Here is a 14592-nt window from a genome sequence, read left to right as displayed (position 1 = left end):
CTTCTGACTAATAATTTATTGATAGATAGGTACTTTATTCATTAATTCAACAATCTGTTGCTCACATGCATACATCATTTGCACAGAAAGGAAACGATAAGGACAAAACATTGGAAGAAGAAATATTTCCGCTGTCGACGTGTTTTCGTAAACCGAACCGAGGTGACGAAGGTGGATGTCACAGAGACTTCCGGTCTCTTGATAAAGATTTCACAGAAATTAGTTGTCTCCTCCGCCAGAATGCAGATGTGTTGTGCATCACGCTCTCTCTGGTTGCGGCCGAAGCTTTGAACATAAATATTAATGATGACGAGATAAACGGAGAACTTGTTTGTTCGCAGTGTTTTTGCAGATTCCTCAGGAAAACTTGTAAATGCTTGCTTCCCTGGCTATTTGCAATTCACGGAGGGACATTACACGAAAGCCGGTGCTCGAGATAGAGAACTGTCTATTTTGCAAGCGTTCAGAATAATTGATTGAAAACTGCTGTGTGCAAAAAAATAAAAATAAAAATAATAATAAAAAAAAAAGAGCAGGATCAGCCGGATAGTAAACAGTGAGCGCAAGCCAAAAAAAAAAAAACTCCCGTCTCATCCAGACTCTGCAGCGGCCCCGGAAGAAGTGAGGCGTCAGCAAGAGTCCGGAGACACAGGGGGTAAACAGACTGATAAGTTAGAGGACGAAGAGACGGAAGAGCTGATAATAAAAAAGGACGCTGGACCAGAGAAGTAAAGGAGAGATGTAGGTGGGTGAGGAGGAGGCAAAGGAAACTTCTGAAGACGTAAAATAAACAAGAGGAAACAATAAGGAGGAGGATGACAAGGGAAAAATCAGGAAGCTAAAATCAGTAAAGGAACTGAAAATGGAGGAGAGAAGTGAGCAGAAGAAGAAGAAAAAGAAGAGGAGACGTGGGTGTAGGAGAAAGTATTCGAAGGGGGAGACAGAAAAGGAAATAAAAATAAAAGACGACGAGGTTGGTGGAGGAAAGAGGTTCAGACTGAGAGACCCAACATGCTTCTGATTAATCTCCCTTCCAAAAGGTTTAACACTTTCCAGAAGCCTAAATAATGGGTTAGTTAAAGACGGGCCGAGAGAAAGCTTTCATTTGTTCATAACACATTTCAGCAGAGAGCCTCCCTGCTGCTACAACTTCTACTTCATGCAGGACTCGTAGTGAAACTGTGGATTTTACTTACATAACGGCTCCGGAAGCCTCCCCAAGTGAAGAAGGCTTAAAGAGTTAAACAGAGAGGGGAAGGTAAACAGTTGTAGATCCACGCTTCAGATAACAGCCAGCTCTGCTACATGACTGCAGGGGAGGCAGAAAGGCTGGTGGGGGGGGGGGGGGGGGGGTCGTGGTGTTCGGGGTGTAAAGGTATGCCGGTCACTCCCACTAACACACACACACACACACACACACTGCAGTAAGGATCCCCCACCCCCTTTCCTATTTCCAGACAAGCAGGCCAACCATTCATGCATCACTAACCTGTGTATTGTGTGTGTTTATATGTGTGTCTGCTCTTGTGTGTCCCGCATTCAGGTGTTTAAATACATATATATGTGTGTGTGGTTAAAAGTGTGTATTCTTCAATTGGATGCCACTGTAACAGCTTGTGTGTGTGTTTCGATGCTGAAAACAGGATCTTTGTGTGTCTGTGTCTGTGTGCGTGTTTGTGTTTGTACAGTGCGCCCATTCCCAGATTAAACCCGACCATCCTTGACAAAATGTGGCCCCCGAATTTGGGTCACCCTTTTCTCTTCCCCCTCCGGGAAGACAAAGTGAGGGATGTGGAGAAAGGAGGGAGGGAGGGCAAATATTCACAATGCCCCTCTTTCACCGTTTTGTTTGTCTGTGTACACTACGCGCACGCACAACAGCATCCATGTCACGTCTCTGCCCTCGTGATTTCACACGCACGGCCGACGTACGAGCGCGTGCATCGGGAAGGCGGATGGTGACCTCGAAGGTCAGCTGGTCGAGACCGCGACGCCGTTCTGATCCAGTGATCAGGTCCCGTCCGTGCGGGGCGCAAATTTTTGCTTCTGGGGAATATTTGGAGACGACTAAGCAAATATTCTTCGTCCCCCCTAAAAGAAGACCAGAGAACAGCTGACAGCATCAATGAGCGCAGAGAGAAACGTCACAGTTTCACGTTTCATGTTCTCGCACTCAGGAAGTCCTCCTTTACTTTGAAGAGCCGAACTGATCAAGTCTGCGACAAACTGTCCGTATTATTTTCTGCCCTCTGAACGGTGCGTCACTTTCCCCTCGTCCTTTTAGAGTCACTGTCACGTTGATAAAAACTGACTCTGGTACTCCGTCGGGTTCAAAGCGTCCTCCACAGATTCCATCCTGTGATTTTCCTTCATGAGTCAGCTCCTCTTACCTTCAGGCTGCTGTCACCTCATCGTCTGGGTTCATTTCGGGTTACGGCAAGCTGGTTGGTTTGCAAATGCAGCCGAATTGTCGCATTCAGGCGGGTCACCCTTCATCAGGTGTTTGAAAAACTCCCCTCCAGACTCCACCCCCCCACCCAAGGAGAGACAGAAGGCTGACAAGTTTGTCTTGCCTGATTCACAGCGAGAAAGAAAAAAGACAACGAGAGGGAGGAAACACACGGACAGCCAGAATATAAAAGGTCACCGAGTAATAAAAGTTCAAACGATCTATAAATCTTCCGTTTGCTGCGTAACGAGGACTCGCTCGAGCTTTTCTGTTCCTGAGCCAAGCCTGTCCAAAAATGCTGAAAAAAAAAAAAAAAAAATACGGCGTTAGCAAACCGTTTGGATTAAAATAATCGTAGAGGCCGTTTAAATTGACAATGAGTGATTGCTTTTAAAAAGGAGACCTTAAAAAAGAGAAATTATCTGAGCTGCAGCAAACGGTGAACTTAAATTTCAGCTTTCATTTACCGATGGATCCGCCTGCACACTGACCACAGTCAGACCTCATCAGGCCGCTCACTTCACTGCAGCCATCGACTCCAAACACAATTAAAAGGCTGTCCTGTTTACACGGGAGCTGCAGCTGAATCAGACTTAGATACCCTGAGATAAAAACAAAGTCTACATCACTGAAGAGCACGACGAAGACTTCTGAAGCTGCTGCAGATTCACATCCGGCCTTGACTCATAAAATAAGCTGAACAGACCAACTGTGACGCTGCTGATAAATAAAATAAAACTACATCTCAAGTGTGGCGTGAGAGATTAAATAAAATCATTCAGAGTCTGTACTCAGCTTATTTTAATCACAGCCAAAAGTATCCGGACACCATTCACTTTTATTTTACAACATTAATGCAACTACACTAAAAGACATACAGGAGGCAAAGTCGTACCCCAAATCATCGTGCGAGTTACGTTTCCTCACACTGCCGCTGAAAACACGTAAAGTGAATTAGAGGTTCATTACTGCAATTCCTCCTCAAGAGTCAGAAGATTGTAACTAAATTTCTCTGCAAATATGCGAGAATGTGAGCAAAGCAGAGCCGCCGACACCAGAGAGGATGTCGGGGAAATATGTGGAGCGGTGAGGAGGTGGTAAAGTATACATATTTGAGCGCTGCTAAATGGATTGTTTTAGTGCAAATCCCCAAAGTTTAATGCAACGAGCTGAACTTAACATGAAGGCAACAAAACTAAAACAAACAAAATGCAAATCTGGCCACAGAAGAGGGCAAATATTCAGGAGGAAGGGCAGAAAAGTGACGTGTAAATGTCCCCATTATATTATATTATACAGAGAATACAAAATATCTGCCTTCAGTGGAGCCCGATGCTGAGCTTTAAATATATCACATTACTGCCACGGAGCAGCCAAAGTGAAAAAAGTGTGCATCTTCATAATATCACAGACTGCTGATGGCTGCAGATGATATCAAACTAAACTATTAAATTCAATATTTTCATCATTCACTTTCATTTCAGGGAATATTAGTGTAGCTTAGGAAATATGGCAACAGGAGCATTAAAATAAATGCTTGTGCTTTAACACATCATCTAATTTTTCAGAACTTTCAGAAGTGTAAATCTGTAAATCTGAATGAGTTGGTCTCATTTCTTTCAGACTTTGGAAGAGAGACTCAAACCACTTTTTAAAATTTTAATACTAGAAGGAACTAACTGGCTAACCGACACTAGTGGACCGCGTCCAGTTCCCAAATCGAAATAGGCGTCTTAACCAGAAGCTTCTTTTTAAATTTTCTTATAAAATCAAAACATTTATCTGCAATTTTAGACGGTAAAAACGTTTGAAGGGCGCTGCTGCTGCTGCTGTCAGCGGATAAATGAGAATACACATGTATGGACGCAGAGGCAAAGATTAAAAACATTCACCAGATCGTGATTATTCCTCTGGTGTCCATCAAACTGCCCGCTGGAAAGTCTCTCAAGAAGAAAACCACATTGGTGGTTTGTTCAGATACAACAAATACAACAAATGTTTATGTGAGTAGTGACGGTGTTATTGATGAGGAGAATAAAATCAGAGAGAGCCAAACAGTTCTTCTTTTGGCTGTGATGTTAATGAGGACGAGAGGCGAAAAGGCAAAGGGCAGCGACTTCATAACTGTGACATCACAACGTTCAGGAAGTCCGTACAGAACCCGGACTGATTTAGAATCTAATAAAACATCTACCTCTGGACTTTAGGGGGCCTTAAACTTTTAAAGGCAGAGCAGAAATAAAAACAGCCTGATGAATGTTTAGTGTCAAAATCAGGAACAGAAAATGCAATCACTAAATTAAAATGAAAGATTTCCACATTCAAGGAAATTTAAATTTGCACACAGGAGGAATGCGATCAGATAACTAATCCATCATCTGAAATCCCAGCCTGCTAATTTATTCTTTGGGTGGGGGGGGGCTGATGATGAGAGCCAACGCTGGCTGGATTTAACTGTTGCCCACTTAGCAGCAACAGCGAAATAAATCTTGCACAAATCTCGCTGCCACAGGGAGTCGCATCTCAGCACAAATCGCACAAGATCCGTCTAACGGCGGCGGACGACAGCCAGCTCCATAAATATGGAGGGCAGAGTGTTGGAGAGCAGGAAGGAGTATGAATATTTTACCGCGCCGAGGCCAGCGGGAGACCGACGGCGAGGATGGCCAGAGAGAGCGAGTACAGCTGGTTGCTTCAGTGTTATATAACACACACCCAAACAGGCGCACACAAATGGACACTGGTATACAAACTGAAAACATACAGAGGAACACACACAAGGACAAACTGTTCAGCGGGAAGGAGGCCCAACGGCACAGAACGCACACACAGAAACACACACAAATGAACGAATAAACACAGGGAGACATAAATGACAGAAAAGATGAATGGCCGCACACACACACACACACACAGACACACACTCCTTGGTGTTGTCCACCCACGACTCTTATTTTTATCATTCACAAGATGCCAGCGTGTCTGAGACAATAACTGGCTTAATACACAAATAAAAACACACAGTATGAAGACACAAAAGGAAGAGACAAGTCCTCCAACAATACTCCGTCAACATTTCTTCAGTTTCTAACTCAGTTTTGATCAACAAGTGATTTAAAGGAATTAAAGGATGAAGGACAGATTTGATATTTTTCTTTTTCGCCAGGCGGGAAACGTCAGAGACGGTTTTCAATGATGAAATGTGAGCTTATGATCTTTTTTTTTTTTTAAATCTAAATCGTAGATATATAAGCCTGGACGGTCGTCAGCTGATGCTTCACTTCTAAATGAACGTCGCTAACTAGCATTAGCTGGTGTTGCTGTAGCCTGATGTGCTAAAATTAGCCAGCGCATGCTAACCTGAAAATTTACACATTTATATGTTTGTATCAGTCGTGGGACTTTTGTTATTAAGTGAATGAATGAGCAAAGTTTTTGACACCTTACTTTCTAACTAGAACTGTCAATACTTGCTAAAGTGGAATAATCCACAAAAAATGTTTCCTCCTGATGGAGTCATGTTTGGCGCTCAGCTGTTCTTAGAAACGATGGAGCCTTTTTCCGAACATGATGTTTGTTACTGAAACTGTATTTGTCACCAAACAGCAACAAACAGATCAGGAGAGACACTAAAGTGAGAGGTAACAACACAATCATCTGAACTGTAAAGTAAAATGTTCATCCATCCATCCATTCATTCATTCATTCATCCCTCCGTTCATTCAGCTCAATGTAATTGTTTTAATGGAAAGGCCATTCAAAGGGTAAGACAGCATGACTCACACAGAGAGAGAGAGAGAGAGAGAGGTAAATAGAGAGAATAGTGCTATACAACAAACGGAAACCCTCGTTCCCTTGAGTGCTAATTTGCATACACACACACACAAACAAACACACAAACACACACACAGGTTGAATACTACAGTCAGAGCAGCATCTTCCGTAAACAACAGATTAATATTAAAATGAGAATGACAGTTCCACCTTAAAAAAAACAAACAAGGCAGAGTTACAACCACCGACTAAACACACAAACACACACACCCTACAGTACAATATAAACACAAGGCAGCAAAGGAAATCTAACACACACACCCTCTCACACAGCATATCTGCATGATAACACACACCCATCTCAACGCAGTCCAACACACACACACACACAGATGTAAACACTTTCCCACCCACTCGAAACACAGCGCGCACACACACACACACACACACACACAAACACAAACACGCACTCTCTCCATCCGTGCATCCACCCCCCTCCCCACCCGCCCTCTCCCTCCATCCATCCTTACCTTGCAGCAGGCTCTGGAGGTTGAGCTGCGCCTGCTGGTGCAGCTCCTCGACACACTCCGGCCTGCTCCACGAGCCGAACACGTTCACGCTCTGTTGCCATGGAGACCTGAAGTGGGCCGCGCCGCCGCCACTGCCGCCGCAGCTGCTGCCGCCTCCTCCTCCGCTGCCTCCACCACCACCGCTGCCGCTGTGGTTGCTGTCGCCGTGGCCGCCGCTGCTGATGCTGCTGCCGCCGCCGCGCCTGCCGCTCTCCGCCTCTAGACCGCTTGTGGCTGGAGGAGGAAGGGAGAGAGGGAGGAGTGATGGATGGAGGGAGAGGGGGGGGGCAACAGAGGGGAGAGAGAGAGAGAGGAAGTGGAATGAGATTATTCAGGGTGAAGGAGGGAACGGAGAAAAGGGAGGAGGAAGGAGAGGAGTGGTGGTGGAGGGGGGCAAATGAGAGAGACAAAAGAGACGAATGTTGAGGAGAAGGAGGGAGAGACAGACAGAGAGAGAGAGAGAAATCACACGTAAATAAAAATGTATGAATTTGCATAACTAATACCCAGAGACGTAGATTACATAACGCAGTGTGTTGTCAGGGAGAACAAGGAGCGAGGAGGGGAGGGAGGTAGAAAAATGAAAGAGGGATTAGGGAGAAATGGACAGGGAGAGAGGTGGAGAACAGATTTGGATGGGAAGCAGAAAGAGAGAGCACCTAATTAGGAGGGAGAGATTAGGGCAGGGAGGTAAGGGAAGGAGAAAAGGAGACAAAGAGGGATTGTGGCATTACAGAGGGAAAGAAGAAGAAGGGAGGGATGACATTTAAAGGGAGGATGGAGGTTTAAGGTTTGTGTGATGTGAGTAAAGAGGAGATGAGAAAAAGGGGGCAGGAAATGAAACCCTCTGACACATCCAGCAGCTGAAAAAAAAAAAAAAAACTTCAGCGGCACAATAAAGTAAAAGAAAAATAAAAAGTACTTCAGATGGTGGACTCTTTATTCTGTTTGTTTTCAGCCCACTCACCAAACTCAATGTTGATAATGGACCGTTTGGCAAAAAGTGGCGCTCGAAAAAATGGAACCAGGCGTCGTAAGTTCAACCAAGTGGAGCAGATTTAATTTTTTAAAAGGGTTGACAGCGCGTCTGCTATCTGCAGCTTTGGCTTGTTTTTCTTCTTCCTCCCAAAAATGGACGCCCCCCCCCCCACCTCACCTCACCTGCAGAAACAAACAGTCTCATCCTGTAATAAAACAATGTATGAACTCCGGGATATTTGGCATCACACTTTCTGCCTCAGCGCCAAACGCTCGCAGCCTCTTGGATTTTTTCCCAAAGTCATTTATATATTTGAAATAAACCGACATTATTTCGTAGTAATCTTTTGGCCTTTAAAGAGTTTTTTGTGCTGAATTAAATGTCACTGAACAACAACCGTTCATCACCTGAATGGTCACTGGTAATTGTTGTTGTTGTTTTTTTACATAAAGTTCCCTCTGTGGACACTTTACACAAAACTCAGACCACTAACATCCAGCTTTTCAATCTAAAATAATGCACACTAGTGTCCTTGCTGGAGAAACTACTTCAGTCCCTTTTTTACTTTTAGAAAGGGTTCAAAAATTTTTATCAAATTTGTTTTATCGCAAACACTGAAATACAAAAATTCACGACAAATATCATCACAAATATATAAGCCACTAATGGTGCCATGCTCCTTTCCAATGTTGAAACCTGAATGGTCCAAATGCTTTCATGAACAGGTTTAAAGTTGTTCAGCTCCAGATTGAAGATGAACATTTGCTTCCTCTGCCTTTCTGCTTGCTGCTCAAAACAGACTGAGACTGAGTAAGAAAAAAGGGCTGTGAAAACAATCTGAACTTTAAAAATCTTAAACACAACAGCTTCGAGTTTCAAAGCATCAGTTTTCCAGAAGTCAGGCTGATCTGCCATTTGGTGACAAATTCCTGCAACGGAAAACAGCGAGATCGTCAGCTGAGCAGCACAAACTCTAAATATAAACACGGACCTCAACGTGTGAGGTGGAAGTTTCTCCGAGGGCGGAAAAAGGAAAAGCCCAGGCGTTCTGCAGAGATTCTGCTGTCTTCTAGCAAAAAAAAGCAAAAAGCACCAGAGAGAGACGCTGCTTACGATACAGAAGTGCATTTTTATTACTGTTGTTCATTTTCAGTATGTCCACCTCTGAAGCCCGTCTGTGGTTTCTGCACACACACATTGTGTTTGTGGGAGTCGCTGCGAGCTAAATATGCCATTAGGGAGCTTCAGTTTAAAGTGGAGGCCCAACCAGCAGATTGTAATTCTTTCGTTCTTTTATTTTATTTTTTATTTTTTTTTACAGTATATTAATATTTAATCTGATACTGCATTCAACTATTTGGGAGTGGAAGTCGTGTTGAAGTTGAAAGAACAAGAATAGAAATAGAAAAGATGTTTGAGGTGTCGGATATTATCTATCAAACATCTTCTCGAAAAGTTATGGATTCCTTTTTGTTGCTACTCACAATGGATTAAAAAAAACAAAAAAACAAATGATGCTCAGAGAGAATTAGAAAAACACGTCCGGTTTTCTACAGCTACATAAAAACAAGTGCAAGCTGATAATGTGTTCTGCTCTCCAGGACTCCAGGGCAAGATTGCTTTTACAACTTGTAATTTTTTTTTTTTATTGGTGGTTCTCTAAATGTTCTAGATGGCCATTTAGAAGCAATTATTGTTATTTAACTCATTTGCAAGAAACACCCAAAGGTGTGCTTTAGTGTAATATTGACTAGTTAGCTGTTTGCAAACTGAAAAGGTTCGATGACAGATCGTGAGTTTATCATTTGAAGAAACTAAAAGACGTGCAGCCACTGCAGCTTCACGCATGCTCAGTCGAGCGTTACGTCTTTGGACTCGTGGGACTTGAAAAAGTTAAATATATGCTGTTGTGTGGGTGAGAGTTAGGTAACGTGCTGAAGTCAGGCCAGCCTCAGGAGCACAAACGATGTCTGGAGAGAGAAAGAGAGCGAGAGCTACCTTTGTTTCTGTAATACCTGTCGTCACCAAACCTCAGAGGATCCGGCGCCAACAGGAAATGACCGTCTTTAAAGCGAGCTTCTTCCCGTCCGCCATGACAGCTACAAAACCTGCCGCCTGATTGGAGCCCATGAAAGAGCCGGCCTGTCATACGACCTGCCACCTCGGCAGCCATGATGTGCCAATCCGGGAGCGGGTTCTGAAGAGATGTGACGCTGTGAATATTCAACTAAACTTTTTTTTTTTTTTTTTTTTTTTAAATCAGCTGCTGTTCTTCGGAAATTAGCTGAACCTCAGACTGAGGGCCAAAATCACAGAGACGACACAAAATGAGTAGCAAGCTGGAGCTGTTTGATGAGCGTTAAAATTTAATAAACACATCTCCAGAGGCAGACGAAGCCCATAAGCCCGGCACCGGCGTCATTTAAAAAATGGTCCAACTAATGAACAGCCACTGGGGGACTATTTTCCAAGATTAACCATAAATCTAAGTTTTGAGCGAAGGAGATTGTGTTAAATTTCTTTCCAAAGTCACATTTTCCAGTAGAAAAAGTAAAAAGAGCTTCTTCTGAGGATGCCTTTGATAAAAATTGATTGATTGATTGATTTCTTCAGGTGATGGAAGTAAACGTCTGTTTTTGGTCATGTTTTTATAGCGAGGTATATTCTGTCAAACCTGATGGAGACAGACAGAGAGTCTCCAGGGAGACGTGTTTCCTTTGCTGTTAAATATTAATTTGTGATTAAAAGTTGAGCAGGAGTCAAACGCAGACTCTCACGGTCTACACAAAGCACACTCAGTCCCTCTCGGCGGAGATGTCACTCTTTTCCCTTCCTCCCTTATGTAACCGCAGCGTCGTGAAAAGAAGAAAGAAAAGACGGAGGGATCGGATGGAGGAGAGACTGGAGCCTCCGGGCATCACCGGGCAGATTTATGAAAAAGAACAGAAGTCAATCTCCACGGTTCTTTGGAGGAAAGACAAAAAGATGGCTCTGGTCAGAAACGCTCTAAGAGAGACAACGCTGATTGTTTTCACTAACTTTTAATAATTCATATTATCAGCGTGTCTTTGATTCTGCAGCATTATGGACTGAAATGACCTCCAACTTTAGAAATGAGTTAAAAATTAACGCTCTTCCATCATTATGCCACATTAGGACGTCTATATTAACCTTATTTTAGCTTTCCTCACTAACCTCAACACATTTAGCTAAAATTAAGAAGTTTATCAATAGCCCAATGAAATGGGAAGAGGAGGGATGTCAGATAAATATAGTTGTGGTGTTATTACATAAAAAGCAGCATCACAGACAAGAGCAGCCGTACAGACTGTTTTTAATTTATCTGAATGCAGATTTGAATCCAGACTACTTGGATGACACAGCAGAAGTGAACTCCCATGAACTGCATCAGCATCTGGCCTGCTTTGGAGCGACGTGGGAATCTGAATGGTTGCAGCATAAGCACCTTGAACGCAGCCTCCTTAATGCAACCACTTCCTGTGTCGTTAACCCCGCCGGCCCGGAGAGAAACAGCGTTACACTTCCAGCTGACGCCAACAAAACACCGGCGTGATATTGTCTGCTGGGCCCACTCACAAATGAAGACACAAACACACCGTCACTAATCTTCAACAACACACGCCAAGAAAAATGCAGAAAAGAAGTTTCACAACACACCGATAAACACACACACACATCCACAAGACGGGACAGATGCACTGGCGAGGTGTTGTGCAAAGTTATTTATCGCTAATTCATTCCCTTCTGTGTGCGTTGGAGTGTCATATTTAGACAAGCTGCTATGAACGGACACACACACAGAGGGATTAATGGGAAAGCACAAATTATTTTTCACCCACACACTGGCATGGCTGTCGCACACGCATGATAAAAATACATCTCAGTGTCTTTTCGCACACTCCTGAAGAAATCGCAGTGTGGTTGACAGACCTGTGTGTGTCTGTGTGCGTGTAATTGTGAGCGACTGTTAGTGTTAGCCTGATGCTAAGCACACTTGTTTATGTCCGTCTTAAATAACGCTGCCGCTGCACACTGAGAAGGCCAGCTAAAACAAAGTGTGTGTGTGTGAGTGCAGGCCTTTGTGTTTCCTTCCAGTTAATAAAAGCGGTGCAGTAAACCAGATTTAGCGTCCACACCGAACATTAGCTGTCCTTCTGGGGGTCGTTATCGAAACGGACCAGACTTCCTGATCATCCAGAGCGCCGCCGTGACTCGGACAGAACAACGAAGGCCAGCAGGACTAATGTGATCAACCTCCAAGTCTCTTTGCTGTTGCGGTCATAAAAACGCAGCAGCAACGCAACAAACGCCTGCTGAGAACCAAACGGGCTTCCTGAGGGGAGTCCTGAAGCTGAAGATCGGTCCCTCAGTATCACAGACGACATATAAGAACACAGTTTGGTAAAAATGAAAATTGGAAGTCTTACTGCTGTTAGCCAACATTAGCATTAGCAGGCTTAAAACTCATTGTCGTACTAACTCTGCACTTTTTTTTCTAAATTTTGATTTCGTGATAGAATTCTAATTAACACAAATCTAATTTGTTTTGTTTTTCAAGTTGTGTTTAATCCAAAGTTGACATTTTATTGTTTGGCTGTTTGTCGTTTTTGTGCGTCACGTTTTAGTAAACACAAAACTGAACTCCTCCATTATATGTAGCAGCTTTGACACTTTCACCTACGGTGGCCTGTAAGGGACAGTGACATTCATGCATCAAGACAAAATACATGTAAACAATTTCTAGGGATTTCCATTGAAGGAAAAATATTGCAGGACATTTCTCTGTGAAACGTTCGACTTCCTGCTGCAGTTGGTGACGATATCTGAGATTTTTATTTTTTAAGTTTGGGTAAAAAAGATGAAGGCTGCTAATTAATATCCATCTTCTGCCGTCAGTGTTCCTTCCAGACGGCTCAGAAAGGGGACACTTTTGTCACGGCATGTTTTTCTGGCGTTGCACATCCAAAGATGTGCTTTTGTGGGTGTGTGTTGCGTTCGAGTGCATGCATGTGCAGCCTGGTGTTCCTTCACAGCTCAGTGCTGCTCTCTGCAGGAAAAGCAGGCGTGAGACACCGATTAGAAGTCCCTGCAGCCACAAACTCAGTTTCAGATGTTTTAAACGATACACTTAGCAGCACATTCACAAACACACAGTACACAATCACGTGCTCCCTGCTGCATCCACTTCGACAATATGTAACGACTGAAAAGTTTCTAAAATGAAAACATTTTGCATTCTATGATCGAAACTGAATATCTTTGATGGATGTTTCTCAGTATTCTATGACACCTTAATAACCAAACAATGAATATCCAGTAATGTTACTTTCAATTACCATAAAAATGAGATTAAACTAACAAAACAGCTTCTGATTAAGCGTAGTGTGAGTCCTCACACTAAAAATAACACAACCATTACATTAATATCAGCTCAGGCTGATTCTACATTCAGTTTCCTCTGTCGTTGTTCTCCTTTGTCAATGTCCAATTCTTGAAGTATGTGATGACTGTCTCAGAAAATAGTCCCGAGAGGAAACACGTGATTTCCTCCAGTTTTTACCGTTTTAAAGAACGAGAGTTCTCAGCTCACCAAAACAAAACGGGAAACAACTGCGTCACCAGGTGTCTGCACCCATTTAATAACTTCTTTAAAAAGCACATTTCCTGCGTGTGAATATCACAAAATTTAATAAAAAAAAAAAGCAGCTTTATCACCTCCAGAGAGATTCAAATGCTTCGTTGAAAATAACCGATCACTTCCTGTCCTGATAAATACTTTAAGACGGTTTCTGGGATCAGAAGTTCACTTCCTACATCGATGCAGCAGGCGGGTGTGTATTCCTGAGACCTGGCTGTCTGCAGCGATTAGACCCTGGAAGTAATTTATAGTGACATGAGCCACAATTCATCCCTGCCCTCCCTCCTTCCACTCGATTATCCTCTTCCTCTAAATCACTTTCCTTCTTCCTGCCTCTCTTCTTTTGGCGTGTTGATTTCATCCGTTAGTCGCTAAAACGCAGACGGTTCCTCCTCTCCACTTCATCCTATTCTCACGCTGTCGTTTCCTTCCCTTGTTTCCACCCGCTCCTTCCGCCTGATTCTTCTGTCCTATCTCCTTCATTCCACACACACACACACACACACACACAGACTCACAACTGGGGGGGCCATCGAGCAGCTGGAGTCGACTGACGTAATGAGAAAATGTGTAAAAGTTGTGCATTTGTGTGCAGATGTGTGTTTATGTGTTATCACAAGACTCATCCACCTGGCTCAGAGTGTGTGTGTGTGTGTTTGTGTGCGTGTGTGTGTGTGTCAGTTAGGGGGGCCCTAATTGGAGGCCTGGATGTGTTCAGCCATGTTTGCTAACAGGAACAGAGATCTGATTGTATGCTAATTACTGACGCAGAGATTTGCATCACTTTGATTGTGATGGTTAGTCGGACAAGGAGACAGTTAACATGACTCACTACTGGGCACACACACACACACACACACACACACACACACACACACACACACACACACACACTGGCAGACACTTGTGATATCTTCCTTAAAACATTTTTTAAAAATTAACACAGTGTATTTATGAAATTAATCACCGTTATTTTCAAAATCGACACGGCTCTACGGTTGCCATGGATACAGCCAAATCAGCCTGGCGGGAAACTGCAGCGAGACATGAGATTCACACACACACAATCACTAAGTGTGTGTCTTTCCAGATGTGTGTTTTCATCTATCGGGCTTTAACGTAAAGGATTCATGGACCAAATGTGACGCTCAGACGCTGCAGT

The 14592-nt window shown here is 43.4% G+C and overlaps 1 protein-coding gene across 1 annotated transcript in view; it reads right to left on the bottom strand.

Annotated features, from left to right (window-relative positions):
- The window catches only part of nhsl2 (NHS-like 2), a 70370-nt gene that overhangs the window by 16393 nt on the left and 39385 nt on the right, over nucleotides 1-14592 (bottom strand). The window contains exon 2 of the mRNA XM_029526918.1: nucleotides 6754-6906. Within this exon, the coding sequence (XP_029382778.1) occupies nucleotides 6754-6906 (153 nt within the window). The remainder of the gene's footprint in view (nucleotides 1-6753; nucleotides 6907-14592) is intronic.

This window comes from Echeneis naucrates, chromosome 18 (genome assembly GCF_900963305.1).
Source record: "Echeneis naucrates chromosome 18, fEcheNa1.1, whole genome shotgun sequence".
NCBI classification, from domain to species: Eukaryota; Metazoa; Chordata; class Actinopteri; order Carangiformes; family Echeneidae; genus Echeneis; species Echeneis naucrates.
This window is presented reverse-complemented; position numbering and strand designations above follow the sequence as displayed.